Genomic DNA, 20499 nt, shown 5'->3' with positions numbered 1-20499 from the left:
GAGAAAAAGAAAATCTTGGAGGCTTGAGAATACAATTTATTATATTAAACTAAATATGGTAAAAGTTTCAGAAAATTTTCTTAGGAGTTACTTGGAAGGAAGATTGGAACTTAAAAGATATGAATTTTATAGGAAAAAAAACCATGAAAATACAGAAAACAAGTTTTTCTTGACTTCTAGGTAGGATGTATCATTGAAGCTGAAAGCTATTGGTAGAAAATTATACCTGGAGTTTGGAGAGTTCTTGCATGGACGGCTGCTCAACCTGCAACTTGTCACCACGCTTTTTTAATTCAGTGATTCCTGCATCCAATTCCTTTAGCCCATCTTCAGCCTGTTGTATCGCCTAGATAAAATTTGTGATATTTCATCAATACTTCCATGAACAATTTCCCACAAAAAGTGTGCCTATCATGTCTCCTTATTTTTTCCTCCTCTCTCCACATAAAACAATACATGCGACAAAACTCGTTTCGGTACAACATAAAAACCGTGGTCACCTATAATATGAAAAAGAGAAGAAGCCCCTTTTCCTTCCCTGGTAAAAAAATGGAACCTTTATTTTCTGGAGAAGGTAAAACAGATGTTAGTTTCTGGACTGAAGGGGGACCAGACACAGTCGGGGGCTTGAGTCCTTGACTGAAAACGGGGATAAAATGACCGAACACCACTGCATGCTAAATGTGGAGCCCCTATGTCTTCTAGAGCTCTGCAGCCAGACCTTTATTCTCCAGACAGGAAAAGGGAAAAAATATGTAATGACCAATAAAGAAGACTCAAAATATTGACACAAGGATTCTCAAACAAATAGCTCACACAGATCACCCTTCGATAAACCTCAAAATGTCAAGCTCCTTTTATCCACAAAGTTGCCATTTGGCTGTTTAGTCCTCCATCCTAAATGTGAATAAACAGCAAAGGATTTCCTCAGAAAAGTCACCAACATGAAAAATAGAGATCAAAATAAGCAAATAAAGAAAAACAACCTGGAAGGAAACAGATTATACAGGGAAAATGAAACTTCAACAATAACAACAAAATTGTTACTACAACCCAGAGAGATTACAAAAGATAATGCATCTATTGAAAAAAAAGAACAGGATACTACAAAAAAGGATCATGTAGAAAACCAAAAGGAGCTCTGGGAAAATTAAACACAGGAGAGCAGAAATGCAAAACCAGGAGGAAAGTGTGGAGTTGAAACTGACAGAGGCTTTCAGAAAGTAGAGCAAAAAGACAAAGACAGAAATGCCTCTCTCTTTTTTCTTTCTTTTTTTTTTTATTATTATTATTTATGCCTACAGCACCTAGTCTTCCTAGGTGGTCTCCCATCCAAGTACTAACCAGGCCTGACCCTGCTTAGCTTCCGAGATCAGACGTCGGGCTTGTTCGGGGTGGCAAGGCTGTAGACCACAGACTGTGGCTCCACTGGGATGTGAACCCAGGACCTTCTGCATGTAAAGCAGACGTGCTAACTGCTACACTATGGAACCATGTCCCAGAAATATCTCTTGATAAGAAAATTAGAAGACTGGGCCAGAATATCCAACACCTGCCTAAAAGGAGCTCTAGAAAAAGAGACAGATAAAATGGAGGAATAAAAATGTTAAGCAAATAATTAGAAAATTTTCCAGAGAGGAAAGAGGGGAGCAGCCAAATCAAAACGCCAGTTGAGCTCCCAGCCCAGTGGATAAGATACACATGTCATTGTGACCTTTGGGAATTAGAATGATCTTAGATTCCTCAAGCCAACACTGGGATCTAGAAAACAATGAGCAAAAGCCAGAAAACCATGAGAAAAGGCTTTCAAACCAAGAATTCTACAAAGAATTCTATCAATGAACTGTGAGCACAGTATAAGAACATTTGCAGACATGCAAAATATTGACGAATATATCTAGCATGCATCCTTTCTTAGTAGGGATATGCACTAACAAAACAAGGAAGCAATACAATAAAGATAAAGACTTGGGATTCAGAAAAGAGAATATCCAGCAGAAGTGAAGGAAATTCTCAGAATGAGAGTAAAGAAGACAGCCTTGCACCAGGCTCACGGAGCAACAGGTCTGCTCTAGATCAGAATGGTACAACTCAAAAGGTGAATATATTCAGGGGTGTCATCCCCACACCTGATGCAATTATTACCTTTTTAACCCAAGGAAGGTAAGGATGGAATTACCACATTTTAAAGTTGCTTTCCATTTATTTAAATAAATAATCTAGTTAATTACTTTTATCTGTGGTGTGTTATTTACTTTAGTTATATTAGTCAATAATTAGTAAAAATATAACTTGCGATTGTGGGTATCCTATATTTCACATTAGAAACTCAAGGCAAAGCACCACTATGGCTGCTCAAATCTATTCTGGAATCAGGTACATTATAAGCTAAAAATAAAAAATAAAAATTAAAAATATCCTTTCAAGTCAAAGATATGACATACAAAAATGGTTTTTAATTGGAGGGAAATAAGGGGTCTCTTATTTAGGTTTTCTTAAAAGCAGATAAAATTATGGTCAAGAGAAATACACATTCACAGAGAATTTTGCAAACTATTTTTGATGATCTCTCAGATAGGTAGGTAGGTAAATAGATAGATAGATAAATAAGATAGATAGATAGATAGATAGATAGATAGATAGATAGATAGATAGATAGATAGATAGATAGATAGATAGACAGATTGATAGATAGATAGATAGATAGATAGATAGATAGATAGATGGATAGATAGATAGATAGATAGATAGGATAGATAGATAGATAGATGATAGATAGACAGACCAACCAACAGACATAGATATGTATATAGAGAGAAACATTTTGGGTGACTCTCTATAGTCTACACATAGAACCCTTAGAGGTCTACTGAAATTAGGTTATAAGTTTTATTACAACACACATTTTTCATAATTACTTAGCTTGTGAAAAAGGAGATAATCTATGTAGCATCCTTCCCACTTCTCTTCTCCCTGTTTTCACTGCCATTACACTATTTTGAATTCTCATTCCTTATCACTTCAGCTCCCTGAAGCCTCATGATGGATGTCCTGCGTCCTGACCCTGTCACTATCATGTCAACCATCCAGAAGCAGGATCGGGCACTGACACTCATTCTCACCCTCAAATATCCCCAGTGACTTTGCACAGACTGTGGTCGCCAAGGTGAGTACAAGTCTCCAAATTGTGTAAGACAATCCATGAGGATGAAACCCGACATCTCTCTTTCACATTCCACCACATTCATTTTTAATTTTCATTTCTGTTTCTGTGTATGCTTTATAATACAGTACCTGCTTATTATTTATAAATAAGAAAATATTTATACATTTGTGGTGTGGGCTTATTTTTTTAACTAATGAGGTATGCAATCAATAAAGTTTAGAGACCTATGATTTACAGAATAAAGTCTAATTCTCTTCCACGCAAGAGGCCCTGCAAGCTGCCTCAAGTTTCCTCATCCAGCCTTATCTTCTTGCAATCACATTCATTTATTAAGTTCGGCTAAACAGGATTACTTGCTTTTCTCCTGAAGTGCTTTGAATCTCCTAACACGTATGCCTCTGTTCTCACTGCTCTCTTTACGTGGGTACCTTTCTTCTCAGTCTCTGTGTGTCCAAACTTCTAAGTCAAGTTCAAATGTCCCTTTCAAAATCTAAGTTCAAATTACCCTTTACAAAATCCTCCCTGGCCCTACCCCTGCTGGTGGCAATCTACCCCTCTTCTCAATATCCATAGTGCTGCATCTGTACTGCCACCAGGACACTTTGACTTCCTATCGTAGGTCACTGACATTCATGTCTAATCTCATCGTTAGGTGGCAAACTTCTTCAGGTCAGCATCTGTTGCTGACACCTTGTCATATCTCATATTTCCTAGTTCCATGCAGAAGTAAGTGACAAAGTCAATGTAACCTGGCCAGTTATTCAAACCCGGCTCTTAAAAACATAATACATGATAAGTAGAAATGCCACAGTAAGCCATTAATCTTTCATAAAATATTTGACATTTCATAGTAAATCAGATCCACTCTATGCATTTGCTCTTCTGGAAGAAAGACAGCTGTAAATACCTCTATTTGCTCTGCCACAGGCTTTTCAAACACATTTGCCAGTTTTTGCAGAATGATATATTTGTTGTCGGCCAGTGATGTAAACAGCACCTTCAGATCATTCTAGGGAGGAAAGAAATAGGAAGACTTAACATGTGCAACAGGGAGTTTGAAATGGTTGCAAACATAACACACATTTTTCAAAATAATATACAAGTGCAGAAATTTAAGTCCAGAAAAAAATAATACTGTCTCATGAGAAGATAAAAGAAATGGATAACAATTTATCTAAGTGCTAACATTAATTTTTGAAAAATCTGTTATACACAAACCATTTTCAATACAATACAAATGGAAAGGAGGTATACAAATAAAAAGCTATACTGGTCACTCTAATCTTATTATGTCTGAAATAAATGTGCATTTTTAAACAGTACAGCATGAATGTTCCACTAGTGATTTCTACCTAGGAAAACAACCTATAGATGTTATTCTGATTTGGGAAAAAAACAGATTTCTAAGAATAATATGATTCCTTTTTTCCTCTCTTGTCTCCTTCCTTCTTTCCCTCACTTCCTGCTTCCTCCTATTTTCAAAGAATTTGCACAAGCTTATAAAAAGCCATCTAGAAGTTTATAAAACAACTGTTGTTCATGACAACCAAAGACATATTAATAAACAACACAAAAAGAGCTAGGCAAAGCCTTTTGCTCATAAACATTACTCACTAAATAGTCCAAAAATATTTATACTGCGTTAAATTTGTACAAAAAGGAGATAACTATCAGAATTTTGGTACTCAATTCTAAAGAGAATAATGAACTAGAACAAAATTCGAATGATACAATTTTTAATTCCCCTCCCTAAAATATCAGCAACACAGCTCGATTTCTTATTGGTCGGCAAATGTATATGATGGGCTGCTCGTCCAACTCAGGGTGAAGCTGGACTCATCCCACCCTCTTCACGGTGGGGCCGATCGCATGCGAGCGCACGTCCCCAAGATGCAGACACTCTGACAGCCTCATGAGAAGGATAATCACACCAAGGGAGAGAAAACACATTTAAGGTTGTGGGGGAACATTATCACACCAAATGCAAGGCTAAAAAGCAAAATAGCGCGTGGCTTATACAGTGAAATTAAAAAAAAAAAATGGTGCTGAACATGAAAATTAGAAAAAAGGGAATATGATCCAAAGAGGCCATAAATGTCACTGACCATAACCTGTAATTATAATTTCCTCTTTAGTTTGCAACTAGGCTTATAGCACTGAAAAATAGTGGCAGAAACAGGGTTTCGCTTATGAGTCATGATAACGTTTGTATTATTCAACTGTGTGCAGGGTGAGGCCATGCGGGGCATTAGAACGGTGACATGTATTCGTATGCATACAAAGGATGTTTTCCATTCATTTGAAAAGATTCAAAAGAAATAAAATCTCTACTATTTACTTATATTTAGAATGACATTTCTTCGGTTAATCTGAATGAGTAGATAAATGTAAATAACGTAACGAGTTAGAAATAAAAAGTGTGCATATATTTTCTGTATATCATCTTTACATTTTTAACAGCATGTTTTCTATCTTAATTATATTCTATTCAGAGTAACAGAAACCAGTTCATACTTCTCGAAGCCACATTAATTACTGGAAGAGACCTGTCAAGAAGACAGTAAAGTAGAGAACATGACTGATTTAAAAATTACTAAATAAAAGACTGTAAGAGGTGCTAACAATCACATGGATGTTGGTAGCGTCTTACGAATGGGGCCCGAAGGCTTTAATTATTTATTACTACTCTTGTGATAAAGCAGGACCGTAAAGGTATCTATTCATCATGCACATAATAGACATTGCCGTCTTACGAATGGGGCCCGAAGGCTTTAATTATTTTTTATTACTACACTTGTGAGAAAGCAGGACCATAAAGGTATCTATTCATCACACACATAACAGACATTGTAATTTTATTTCTTATAGTCACTGGAAATATTTGTAGACCATAAAGAGGCAGGATTCCAGCTGTTTGTGAAACAGGTCCACAGAAAGTTTCAAGATTTAAAATCATTTGTGCTGCCTATCTCACTTAGTAAGGAATTTTTTCATTTTTTTTTTTTTCATTTTTAAAATAACTTAAAATGCTCAACTATAAAAATGTCCAGAAAATTTATTTGGGGTTAAGTGTTTGGGTAAAATCTTTAAAAATATATAATAGTTGATAATTAACTTGTGATTCCAGTATAGATAATATACATCTATATAATATCTATGCATTCTTCCAGATCATCTGTTGAGTATAGGATAGTAGCAGTCTGGCAAAAGGTAATACTCCAAGGTAAATAGAAAATAAAGGCATATTATTCCAATAGCTATTGAGCACTGACAGCACGCCAGGTGCTTGGTGCAACGTAAAATTAAGTGGTTTGTGACTTGACCTTTAATTACATTAACATTGAAACTTTTCTCTCAATTTAATTAGAACACAAACATTTAAAAATGTGTTTTTGTTCATGAGCTGGCCACCGACACATAAAAACTTGTTGGCAAAAGAAAAACAGAAAGAGAAATTTAAAGAGAAATTTCACGATTACATGTTCTACTCTTGGTCCTCTACATAAAATAATTTCCAGAATATTCATGCTTAGTTCACATTTTACCCTCGCCAACTCTAATAACCAATCAAATTTTAATGTACCAAAGATACTAACATAGTAAAGGCAATTTGAAAAAGAGAAATGTGCCTCTGAGTGATAAACACAGTTGCACTTTCAACTTTATTCATGGCTGATAGACTAGACTGCTGCTAAAACTCAGTGCATTATTTTATGCAAGATGAATTTCAGAGTAATGAAATCATTCCCATAAGTTATTCAACAGTTTTGCTGATTTTAGACATACTGTATATACATGTACATGCAATCAGATCTTGCGCCCCAAACAAAATACCCAAGTAACCAACCCCAGCTTTTCCTGACTCCCAGTGAAATGCTCAGTCCTTCAACAAGTGAAATGCAGATATCCAGTTCAAGTCACTTCTCAGGCCACAGACTTGCAAACACAAATGTCTGCAGTGACTATTCACCCGATACCTTAATTCTACCCCATTTCTTTGCCCAGCCAAAAATGGTATGGCTAGTGACCTGGTCTTGCCCGGTGGTCAAAGGCATCGCTATCCACCAGTCTTCTCTGTCAGTCAACACCCCCAGATGCTCAAGTCAGAGTCCCTGGAGCTCCTCAGCTGACCCCTTTCCACCATTCCCCATATCCAAACCAACAACGAATGATCAGTGCTCTCCTATTGATTCTGCCTTCAAAATATATCTTGAATAGGTTGATTATTCGCCAGACCTCCTTCCATCAGCCCAATGATATAAAATATAAAGACAATCTAAGTCAAATTCTGGCTTTAGCTCTTGATGGTTCAATAATAACCTCAGAGATGTAACTGAATCTTTCCATTCATTTCAGATCCTAATCTATTATAATAAATACTACTATTAATACCAACAACAATAATAACAAAACTTGCCGAGTGTTTACTATGTTTAAGACACTGTTCAAAGTATTTTACACATTTTAACTCATTTATCCTCACAAAACACTTTGAGGCAATTATTACGAGTATGATTTAATAGTTGCGGACACTAAGGCTCAGAGAAGCAGCTAAGATTATGCAGCAGTAGGTGACAAAGCCAGAATTTGAACACAGGAGGGTTTGCTTTCAAACACTATTCTTAATTTTTGCTCTTCTGACTTTGCAAAATAAGTATTAGGACAATGCTTAGCTGATAGGGACGGTGTGAAGATTAAAGACAAAAATACATGTGAAAAATTTTTGTGAATAAAAAATGATATACAAATATTCGTGATGATTTTACATTGTAGTTTTAAGAACATAGACTACTGGAAGGCAGTGGTAATTTGTCCCTCTAGATAAATATCTAGAATATTCAGTGTTTCCTGGATAATGCCCCATTTATTTAGCATTTTACAGTATTTTATTTGCAACTCAAAATTTTTACATCAAATTCTTGGCCTTAATGACATGTATCTATTTTATAAACCTTCTATGTTTGTTAAAATAAAATTCAATTAAAACTTAAGTATGCCTAAAGGGTTCTTTTTATTAGGAATGAGAATCAACACTAAAAGTTTCTCAGCAGCTTTTGCATTAGTTGAAGTTCACAGTCATTGGAAAAGTTCTATAAGCACACGATTATTCAGGTGGTGACAGAACTCCAATCTGGCTAAAAGTCAGTAAGTCTGAGGAGCTGGATTGGAAAGTAATATAATGTATTTTAAAATGGGTGGGATATGAGGCCATAGTCACTTTCGATGGATCTGGATACTGACGTCTAGGGTTCATTCTGTGTCAATAGCCCTTCCTCCACGTTTCTCTGATCATATGTTTTAAACTCCACTATTATCAATGGGGAATTGTAATTATAATGTGCCATAACTTATAATATAATGTGCCTTAAATTATAATAATATAAATGTGTGGTTGAATTTAAAGTTCTCTTCAGCCCTTAGTTTGTTTGGCTCGTTTTCTCAACCCTCCATTTCTAGGAGCATAAAACTCTTAGTTTTCTGATCCTCGGGTTCAATTCCCTTACTTTTCTGTAGTGTTCTTGCTCTTCATGGCACATTTGAAAAATAAAAATAGGTCTAGATCATACCTCAATAAGACAGCCTGCTTATGACTGAACATAGCTGGGGAATGGTCAAACATCTCAATAATGATTTACCTGGAAATTTAGTATTTGCTGCAGTCTTTCCTTCATCTGATGACATCGCTGATTCACTACTGAGTCTAGCAAGGATAACCTTCCCAAAAGACATCCCAAAGTGTCTTCAATAACATCACGGTTATCACCATTCTCTGGAAATGCTTGGGAAAACAAGTTCTTGTTCTTATCCATTTCTTCAGACATTTCCTTAATATCTTTGGCAAGAGTCTAGGTTTGATAAAGGAGAAGGACATTTCAATGGTTAGCACCCTCAACTTACCTACAAATCAAGTCTTTTCCTCATAGAGAGTCAAGTGCTTTGTAATGTCATACACTCCCAGGCACAAGCTGCCAAACTTACCTCTTGGTTGAAGAGACAAGTTTCTGTTTCTTCCGGTAAAAGTGCTGTGGCAACAAATAAACGTTCCTCGACATCATCCAACCAAGTAGAGGTGGCCGAGACCCCATCGTATAACTTCTGTTCCAAGTGAATGTTCTGCTTCTTTGTCCCTCCACCCTGGGGGAAAAAAAAAGGAGGGCGGGGACAGTAATTAATTCCAGTGTTTTGAGAAATCAAAGAAAAGTATCAGGAGGAGACTCTGGGAACCAACAGGTGATGCCGTCTCGGGGCTGTTTACTAGGGTCGGGTCTCAACGGTTCATGCCCAGGGTGGAACAACTTTATGGAGGTCAAGGTCTGTGAGCAAACCAGGAGCACAGCCCTACCTGGGAGGAAACTTCCTCAAAGGCCTGGTTCAATCCATCCAGCAAAGAAGTCACTGCAGATTTGTCTTGGGTCTGCCCTTCCCCTTTGTACAGTGGCACACCAGACAGGAGCCGACTGGGCCTGCTGTAAAGCTGGAGAAACACACGGGCAGCTGAGTTAAGACAGTGTGCACTACATCCGGGTGTTTTCATTTAGAATTGCTCACATCGAAGCGGATGCTGGATCTTCTGGCCTTAGGAAAACCTCTTCCCTGTCTTTTCTCCCTTCCTCACACCGAAGAGAAGGAAACAGCTTAAGAGGCACTGTGTACAAATGACCAATGATTCTTGAAAGAAATTACTCATCAAATGTCATAAAATAAAGAACAGTCAATGCTTTCCATTTCTAACTCCATGGGGAAATGAGACATGAACATGAACCTCAACTTTAACAGTCCAGGTATCTCGTGTGAGAATGTCAGTGGCTGCAGGAGGAGGTTTTCCCTGTAAGTCCCATGGAGGATGCCAGGGTGTGAGCACGGCACTGACAGAGAGAAGAAGTGGCTCTCTGAGCTTAGAGCAGGTGGTGGACGAGACGTCCGGTAAGTCTGCAGTGCTGGATGAATCACAGGTGCTTCCAGGTGAATGGAGTATAGGTGGAATCCAGGGATTGGGCACATTGAATAACACACTTAATGAATGGAGAATAATAAGCGTGGAATATTACCAGAAATATCCCAGATTTATCTGAATAAGACAGTCAGAAAAGACTGCACTCCCTGATTTAGGGCTGAAAATATCCCCCCAGTCAAAGGAATCGGGAAATACTATAACACGAAGGTGAGATAGCAATCGAGTCCAGGAGGGCTACGTCTGAAGCAGAAATCAAAGAATTCAGACGTTTGATCAGGGGTGTGAAGAAGGCTTCATTCAAACATAGGCAGGAGGTCCATGCAAACATATAGGGCACCACTCATCTGGGACGACTGCCTCTGGAAATGGAGCTTTATACTCCCCAGGGCCAGAGCTGGGACTATTCCTGTGGACAGCGGCCAAGAAGGCACTTCAGCAGAGAAGGAGAGTGAGAAAGCGTGGCATGCCACAAGATTTAGCAAAATGAGGTAGAAATGAATGGCTCTGGAGGGACTTAGACGAGGTTCCCCATAGATGAGGGGCCACGTTACGACCTTTAGACCGCCTCCTTTCAGGCCATCCTGGCAATTGTACCTGCTTCACAGCACCTGCTCTGTCAGCTCCTGCCTGTCCTCCTCAGATGCTCTGCACTGACTGATGCCCTTCATCTGAGGTTTAGCCTCTCCCAGCCCCTCAGCTAATCCTGCCCAGAGCCATGAGAACAGCAGCTTCCAAAGGGAAGTTCTAGAATTTACTCTGATAAAATGTCTGTTATGAAATGCTCCAGGTGAGCACTGCGGGCTCAGGACCCAGGACTAGGTTTCCATCTTCAAAATCCTGCTTGGGCCATAGCTGTGGTGAGCATCACAGGCTTGCCTGGGTTCCTGGCCTCACTCACTAGCTCTCCAAGGGGTCGATTCATCTGACCCTCTGGCTTCTGCTCAGAGTGAACTAATGGCAATTGTCTCCCTGGGACATTCTGTTGCTATATTCAATTCCACTGGATTTGACTTGCTGGATGGAACCAAGTCCAGCATCACACAGCACCTGCCCATCTCAGGACCCAGACTGCAGATGACAGTTCTAGCTGATCACTGGCTTCCTCTTCCTTTTAGACCCCCCGAGATCCCAACATTTCTCATTAGGAAATGCTTCTGAAACTATTAAATACTGGAAGTTGTGATGAAAAATAAGATAACATGACAATTTAATTCTAGATTTTTGAGATTTCTTTTGTCCTAGATACATCATCTTCGATTTACATCCATAATTTTTAAAGTTGTGAAAAAATGGAGGCCACTTAAAATTTAATGATAGGCTAATGAGTAACCAAATACTAATTATCCCCAAGGAAAACAATATCCAGAAATCAAATTTTCACACATAAATTTATAATTGTTAGGGGAAACAGGCTTGTTGTTAAGAAAAATGCAGGATAAATCATTTGTTTCATGTCTTATTTTGGAATTGATAAAAATGTAGATGATTGTACAGTTATATTCTCTCAGCAAGGTTGTACATCTTTTATATGAGTTAATATAGAAAAGTAAAATGTTTGATACCACTTGTTCTTGTTCCTGTTCCAGAACATTCTGTAGTAGTTTCTGCTTTGTACTAAATTCTTGATGTAGGCTTTCCCACTTCATTCTCATCTGGTCTTCAGCAGGCGATTTCTCCCCTTCCATCCCCAACTCCTGGGATAACACATCAGGTTTTTCGCTATTAGAAAAATAAATAAGTTTACAATGTGTGCAAAAAAGTGGTAAGTTCTAGGTACTAGATCTGGTCTCTAAAATTAGAACCAGATTATTTCAGTCATTAGTTTACACTTTAAAATATAAATTAAAGTACAAAATTTGAGACTAAACATAAAACGAATATATTCTTACTCATAACTGAACCATGAGCACAATAATACTTAAAAACATACACTGACAATAGCTCAGTATTTGAGATATAAATAATTGTAACTTTTAGAATCAGAAAGTGTGTGGACTTTGACAAATAGCCCACGAATGAATCCAAAACCAGTAAAAATGCTACTTAGTCTATCGAGAGTCTTTACCTCGAGTCAAAAACCAAACCAACCCAAACCAAAACAAAGAAACAAAAAAAAAACTACAGATCAGTTTTCAGGACAAGGAATAGGAATAGGAAACATGGAAGAAAGTGGCTGCACATCACTCTTAAAGGCAGACACAGTGTAACAGCCGAGAAAGACTATGGCCTGTGGGGTGAGACAGATCTGAGTTTGAATTCCTGGCTCCAGCCCATTATATGTGTTGACTTTGAATAATTTGCTTCGTTTCTTTAAGCCTCAATTTTCTCATCTTTATAATGATAGTGGATCTATTTTGCAGAATTATGAGAATTAAAGAGAAGATATGCACGATGCCGATAACCCTATTTGGCAAATAACAGACAGTCAGTAATTGGAGCCTGATGATAATGATAATGTTAATGAAAAGAATCTAGGGGACCTGAGTTCTAATAGCTCCTAATTCGGCAGGAGTTTTGAAGTCCTAACTAGAATGATGACATCTGAAAGGCACATTAGACAGTAATTATTATTTTGACAGGAACTTTTGATCAAATAGAAAAAAATTACAAGTTCATTGTCAGGATAATACTAGGCACCACCCCAAAGCCAATTCTTCTCAGAATAATTGAATACGATAGTTTTTTTTCTCTTTTTTTTTAAGATAAGTCTGTTGATGTTAAGCCTTAAAAAATGTTATCTACAAGCCTATGATACAGGAATTATACTTCTAGGATATAACTTAAAGAATCTGTCCCACTCATGCAGTTAGAGACATGTAAGAAGGTTAAGTTCAACAATGCTAGTAATAGCAAAAAAAGAAATGGCAATGATGTAAATACCCATTAATAAGGAAATGAGTGAATAAATTATGTTCACAAGATAAGATACTGTTAAGCAGTTACAATGAAAGAACTAGATCTCTGTGTATCAATACGAATTGATCTAAAAAAGTAATGTTGAGTGAAAAAATGCCAAAATAAAATTGATACCTCCAGTTCATTTATTATATTAGTCTCTGGACTTTTCTGTGTGTTTTTAAACAATCTTTTAAAATTAAAAAAAAAAAAGTCTTAAAGTATTTGTGAAATTAAATACCTTTATTGTGCTATCTTTTGTGATGGTGGACTGTATAGTTCATCACTTTTAATTCATTTATGTTCGTAAAACAATTTCAAACCAGGAGATATTTACTATCTATATTCTTATATTTCATCATTGACATGTACAAAATATTACCAGCAAATCAGTCTTAAATTAGACCGTAGCTTTTCATTTCTCATGAAAAATATTCTTCTTTCCTTGATATTTGTAGCAATTTCTTTAAACAATCTTTTAAAATTCTTGGAAGGAGTTTTCTTAGTAATCTTGGAAGGAGCCCCGTCATCAATCCGCTGATATGTCACATAGTCCCTATTTATATATTACATTTGTACCTTTGAAGTAGGTCATGCCTCTCTCACCAAGGTTTTCTCACATAAACCAATTCACAATTGATAGTCTTAGAAAATCAATTAATAAATTAAAGGCTGAATATAAGGTTTTTCTCATAGTAATGTTATTATGTTCTTTAAAATAAATATATAATATTTTATTTAAATATATATAATGCATATTTTTTTCTTTCGGCTTCTGGATTTTGCTGAATTTATGGTTGTTTGTTTGCTTGGTATATTTACCCAGTGGCTTGAACTGTAATGAACTAGTATTAAAGGTGACTTTTCCAAAGAATTTGTATAAAAATTAAAGAATTTGTAAGAATCTTTAAAGTGAACCTTGTACAGAATGTCACTATCACATGGCAAATTTCTCTTTAAAATATTTTTATACTTGGAAGAGCAACTTATAGTTTTTTGCCTTTTATCTGGGTCCTTTCCAGAGCTAAGGGCCAAAGAAAGAAACAAAAAAATCATGGTAAGAAAGCTGCAGAAGAGGCACTCCGCTTATTTTTGTGACTATGCATATGATGAGGTCCCAGTGTGTGGATGGGTTCTTTGTTTAAAAAAAATATATCAGAGTTCGGCAAAAATATTCAGGAAACTATGAGGGATGAATAAACATCTTAGAAGAACTGGAATCAGGACGAGAAATGCAAAGTGAAGGTAAGTCATGACTCAGAATCAGCATGGAAAGAACGGCGTTTGTCATTTCGAATTTACAGGCACATATGTACGGTCTTAATGGCATTTTTAAGAATGATGGACGACAGAGACTTTTTAAACCTCATTATATTTTAGCACAATTTTTACAGATTTTGGGTTATTTTATTGGAATTCTTGACTATAGATGTCATAGCAGTATTCATTCCTATTCTTTTAAATGGATATTTATTAGTTCTATCAAAGTTTTTGCTGCTTTTTGTTTTATTTTTCTTTCCTTGAATGCCTTCCTATTTCCTATATATTCTGTCATAATATGTCTATTGCATTTGATTTCTCCCTGTCTGTATATACATATATATATATATATATATATATGTATGTATATACACACACACACACACACTCAACTCTGCTGTCATATGTCAGCAACATGTTAGCATTTATTAAACAGAAAAAAATGGAAGAAAATCTCCAAATATGCCCTCTCCAAAGTTAGTTTTGATAATCTACATTTTATTCTGTTCTTACCCACACATATACTACACATTCGATTTTATATCACATATGTACTTAATATCACAGATACATTTTCTGATGATGTCATAGAAACTTTTGTTAAGATTACCAATGTATAAAATTTTTCTTAGGCTTTTTTTTTATACTAGTGGGCATTTCTACCTTTTCAATTACTTGGTATCATAAATAATATTTCAAAAATTATCTTTAGAATATGTATTTCTTCCCTCAGGTTATTTCCTCTACATAAGTGTTCTGAAGTAAGAACTGGAGCCAATAGAGTTAGAGCGATTTGCCATATTACCTACAGTTTCCAAAGGAAACTACTAAATCATAACCCTTAGCAATATAGGGACACAGGTTTCACTGAAACTTCTTTTTTCAGTGTTTTAGATGTGAAAGAAAGTTTTCCTGTACATCCTCTCAGTTGACATTCACAGCTTCCACAACCCTTCTGTGATGAAGGTAGTCAATTATCATTCTAATTCTACAGAGGAGCAAACCGAGGCTCAGAGCTCAGTGACTCATCCGTGGGGATAACTGTAAAACTAGACTAAAACCCAGACTAAAAAGACAGGGATTCTTCCACTCTGCTGCGGTTCCTTTTCCTTCCAACCTAAACCAAAATCTTTGACTTGAAAATTCTCCAACTTCCTTAACTTTTCTTTTAACACTTTACTTTTCTGAGTGTAAGACGCCAAACCAGGACTCAAAGCTCAATGACTTTGCAGGTAGAAATTATAGAAATAGATCATTGAGAAAAATCAAGATATTTAGGGGAAGATAAGCTCTTGTATAAAAAAAAAAAAAAAAAAAGGTTTTGCTGTTAGAAACATCATGGACCTAATTTTAAAATGTATTTCTTATTTGATTTTGAAGAATGAACTCATAAGTAATCTTCTCCGGACAGATATATTGAGCACACTGGAAAGAGGGCAAACGAGTTAGCCATCATAATTACTAGCTATGCTCATCCTGTGCAACAAAATGTTCAAAATGCAAGTAAATTTAATACAAAGAGAAAACAAAATGATTAAAATGTTACAGATGTTTAAAATAAAATTTTGAGTGAGGTGTTTACATTTCTGTTTACATTTTCTGACTTACTGTCAGAAAAACTGTAAGGGGAAGAGAAAGTTAAGGTGTTTGGAAACATACCCAACGCCACCAGAGGTCTCTGCAGCTGACTGCTGGGTTAGAATCTCCTCTCCACGACTGGCTACTGAACGGAGGAGGCTCTTCTGCTCTGCTAACTCCTGCTCCAGCTCCTGCTCAAGGAAAAGGATGAACGAAAACATCTTTGTTAACATATGAGTATCATCTATAATTATAGATCTATGTCTACAAAATTCTTAGAAAACTCTTGTAGTAAGTTTTCCAGTTTGCACATTGCATAAAAGGTGTGGTTTAGGTAAATGCTCAAATAGCTCTCTAAAGTACTCTCTAGCTTTTTTGGTTTGATAAAAAGATATCTGAAAAAATCTTGGGGGAAAAAAAAAATCTATGAGAAATGAAAATTTTGCTGGGCAATGGTGCCCTCAAGTGGTACAAAACGGACTTCGATTTTTTCAAAGTCAATATTGCCTTGTTCTAGCTGATAGATCCGGGACAGCAGAAGCTCTCGTTAATTCTCCCACTTTATAAATGTGATTATCAATGGATTTGGTTTTACTTTCCCATTATTTATGATAAATGCCTTTATTCTTTGAAAAAGTAAAAGAGTTTAATGTGCCCTATCCAAAAAATTCAGGTATCAAAGAGAAACCATTTTTATTCTTTAGAGCTCATTTGTTTCACTAGGCAAAACTTTCTATCCTATTCTGTGATGGAAGCTACTTGAAAGTGGAAAAAAAAATTGCATTTCTTTTAAAAAAAGACATGTAACTGAGACATCATTTCTCAGAGTCTTTCTGAGGTTTGCATTATATAAAATAGACTCAAATTGGGACAAGTCTGAAAATAAAGTAGGTAACCTTGATAAGGCAGATTATAATTGTTATTCTAATTTTAAAGCTTTTCTTGAAGAATAGACTGTAAAATGACCTATCATTCCAGTGGTCCCAAGTAAGTACACTGAAACAGCTGGGACTAGCTTCTGTCCAGAGAAGAGAAAGGGGCACCCTGTGTATAGTGCAGGGGTAACTCGACCTTCTAAAACGCTTCTCTCAAGGCATTTGCTTGGCAGACCTGCAGGCTAGAGAGGTAGGAAATGCTTTACTTTTTGTTGCTGGAGACTGCTCTGTCGCTGGTGGGCCCACGTGGTGCGAGCTTGGGCCAGCCATTCCTGGACACCAGGGCTCTGAGTGGCAGTCGGGTCAACATCATTCTCCTCCTTCTCTTGTGCTGTTCCCTGCTTTTAACGAGGCAGAAATCAAGCGTCATATTACCCACAGGAAAACCTTAACCGAAGCAGAGTGACAAGTACTTTAGTGTGGTCTGTGTAATACCAACGTGGCTCCATTTGGATGTGAAACCACATTTAATAATAATAATAATAATAATAATAATAATAATAATAATAAATGGTAACACAAAACCCTTCGAATTTATGGCCTTTGCAGGAGGGAGACTAATCAATAGATGATTATACTCAGAACTGTTTAAGGAGGAAACTGCCTATTTAGAGGCAAGGCTTTTTAGCTGACTGATGTGGTCACCAGATGTTATTCAAAATTTTTTTACAAGAATATAGTAACTCTAAATCTCACTTCCTTTACTGTTACCACCAGGACCAGACCCCACTGCCATCTGCTGCAACTGCTGGCTTTGATAAAGGTTGCTAAAGAAGACAAAGTCATTAATTCTTACCTCAGCAAGAATTGACCCTTCCTGCTTGATTATGCTGCTGAAATTTCAAGGGCCCTAACATACTGATATCAGCATGGAATTAGTTCCGAACGAGAGCCTTACTGTTCACGTATGTGCATACGTCAAATGAAAAAAATTGCAGAACTTTAATATAACTCATTCACTAAATACTTATTAGGCACCCACTGTCTGTCAGTCAGTCCCTGTTCTAGGCACTGGGGATACTTTGCAAGGAGACAGACAAGGGCCCTGCTGGGGAGACAGACAATAACCCAACAAGATAAGGTAAGACGATGATAAGAGCGACAGAGAACAGGAAACTAGATGATGGGACAGAGAGTGACAAGGAAGGGTTTCCGAGACTAGGCATCTTTAGAGGAGATAACTGCCCTGGGTAGTGAATGAGAAACCACAGCCTGGCACAGACGTGGGGGAGGGCCCTGCAGGCCTGGGGAACCGCTGGAGCAAAGCTGTTGAGGGCAGAGGCTTGGCCTCCCACACAGAGCGACTACAGCGGAGGGGCCGGTGTGGCTGGAGCACAGGGGCCAGAGAAGCGGGGCATCCTGTAGACTGGTGCCACAGAGGAGTTGTCCTGCCATCTAGTTCCAGAGCTGCTGTACTGTCCTCTGATTCTTCATCACCCACTGTGACCCAGCCGCTTCAGCTCATCTGGCTTGACTGCCCATCAAAACCCTTCTGTTCCTCTAAGTTTCAGAAATTTACACTAACTATTACAGGGAAATGGATGGGGTCTGTTTAGCCTTCTGTCTTATTCATTAGAATGTCATAATGAAATTTAAAATGTCTGAGATAATGTTGAGATAATGCCCTTGGCAGCATTGGCATTGGTGCTTGAAAGTAAATGAACCGAAAGAAACCATGAAACTCATAGGTAATATGATCCTCTCAGACTCTGGGCCACCTTAGCTCACAAGTACTTCCTTTCCCTTAAGATGATCCAGCCTCCCAGCCAGAGAATGGGTGTAGGTAGGAAAATGAAGGTGCCGTTGGTCAAGAATATGCTATCTGCACTCGGCAGGACCTTCCGAACGAGTGATCAGTGACACCGAGTTTGGGATACTCCCCACTCCTCCAGGAACGCCTCCCTCAGAAACACAGGGATTTCCTGAAGGTGGGTGGTGTGGGGTGGATGAACCCTCTTCCAGGACGGATGCCCATAAGTTTCTACATGAAACAGATTCTCTCCCAACTCAAAATGCACCCAGATCTTCTGGCAAGGATGAAATTGCAGGTCGACAGGGACCTGTAGAGAATGACCCCAGAAGAAATCAGTGCATGAGACTGGAAGTTGTCCCCAGTCAGAGCCGCTCCAGCTGGTGAAACAGTGGCCATGGCCTTGACCTGCTGACTCTCTTTCGTGGGATCCAGTCACGTCCCCTCTGCTCCACTCCCCAGCAAAGGTTTGTTTGCAGAGCCCCCACCTGAAGACTCACATGGGAACTTCTCAGCACTGCCTCGCCCCTCCAGGCAGGTTACTTCTGTCTGACTAAGAGCTCTCCTTCCAAATTCTTCACACCAAATTTGTGCTTGGAAAACAGACAATTGCAGTGTTGGGTCTTAAGGACAGCTTACCCACTCTTACATGCACAGGCACAGGCTCAGATTCTGAGACTTAAAAGTCTACGAAGGCGAGTCATGTTTGACTCACTGAATCCACAGCTTTAGAGAAAAAGAAATTAATGCGGCATCAAAAGTGGAAGCCTAGTATGTATTTTCTAGGTGAGTAGGTTGGTTTTTAATTTAGTGAATTTTTCTGACTGATTTAGTCATTTTGAAACATGACACTTGGACCACAGGAAACAAAAGGATTAAGAATCCAGCTTAGATTTCATCCCCTTTTCGGGATGAGAAGGCACTGAGGGAGGAAATGAAATAATAATTACTCTCTCTGAGGTCTGATAACAGTTTTCTCCCCTGACTAGGAAGTACAGTGACTTCTGTCCCCAGAATCCTCCTTGGGTGGAGCTATATAAGCTGTTTATTTTGGAAATACTAGAACAGTAATCACTTTTGCCAGGAACATTCTTTGGAAGATTAGTGAGGATTGGGGAATGCTAAATGTGACATAAAACATTTATTTATAAAGCATTTCATTATTTATATAGGGCTAAGTCTCTGCTCCGTGGATGGATAATAATGTGTGAAAGTAACCTAAACTTTTATGAAGAAAGATACAAGGTAATTCAAGAGATATTATTATATGCAAGTATGTGTCCCTTCATGTACAGAAGAAATCTATTGCGTGGGGCGGGGGAGAGAAACTAAAGAGATTGAGTGTTCATCGATATGAATGGAAGTCCAATTAGTTAGAAAAGAATGGCCTTAAAAGATATCATCATTTTATAGATAAGTAACACTGTGAAAGGATGTACTTAAGGCCATACATAACCTAGGAAGGTATTCCAACTCTCCTGAATCATGCAAATCCCACGAATGTCTACATTCCATGGAAAATGTTTTTCCTCCAATTAATTTCTGATTCACTCCGAATTTTCTACATGAAGAGAAATGATCCTTTTCATGGCAACAACATAAACAGGGCTACTTTTAGTCCTAGAGTTAGAAAAATAATCTCTTCGAAAAGTTCTGATTATTAAAAAAAAAAAAACTATTAAAATGTATATGTTGGAAACTCATTGAAGATGAAAGATGATGAAATTCTTAAATGTTTTAAAAATAAATGATGACCAGGTTCAATGCAGTAAAACACTACCACATTTTCCTCGCTCTTGCAAGCGGAATCAGGACTTCCCTCGATCTGAGAAATTTCTGTAGCCACAGCCAGATCTGCCGCTGCAGGAGCAGGGCAGCTGCTGTCAGCGTGCTCAGGCCAGCCCTGACCGGTCTCAAACCTGGCCTTCAAGCCCGTCAGGAGTTCCTGGGCTCCCAAAGA

At 37.7% G+C, this 20499-nt stretch overlaps 1 protein-coding gene and 1 pseudogene across 2 annotated transcripts in view; both read right to left on the bottom strand.

The window, feature by feature from the left end:
* Positions 1 to 20499, bottom strand: part of LOC102879508 (nesprin-1) — a 140148-nt gene that overhangs the window by 95247 nt on the left and 24402 nt on the right. For both annotated transcript variants that reach the window (XM_025049476.1, XM_025049477.1), the window contains 8 exons: positions 16996 to 17130; positions 15936 to 16045; positions 11684 to 11840; positions 9510 to 9641; positions 9146 to 9301; positions 8803 to 9012; positions 4074 to 4175; positions 227 to 346 (listed from right to left, as the gene is read on the bottom strand). In XM_025049476.1, coding sequence (XP_024905244.1) covers positions 227 to 346; positions 4074 to 4175; positions 8803 to 9012; positions 9146 to 9301; positions 9510 to 9641; positions 11684 to 11840; positions 15936 to 16045; positions 16996 to 17130 — 1122 coding nt within the window. The remainder of the gene's footprint in view (positions 1 to 226; positions 347 to 4073; positions 4176 to 8802; positions 9013 to 9145; positions 9302 to 9509; positions 9642 to 11683; positions 11841 to 15935; positions 16046 to 16995; positions 17131 to 20499) is intronic.
* Positions 1296 to 1411, bottom strand: LOC112482876 (annotated as a pseudogene).

The sequence above is a fragment of the Pteropus alecto genome, unplaced genomic scaffold (assembly GCF_000325575.1).
Source record: "Pteropus alecto unplaced genomic scaffold, ASM32557v1 scaffold176, whole genome shotgun sequence".
NCBI lineage: Eukaryota > Metazoa > Chordata > Mammalia > Chiroptera > Pteropodidae > Pteropus > Pteropus alecto.
This window is presented reverse-complemented; position numbering and strand designations above follow the sequence as displayed.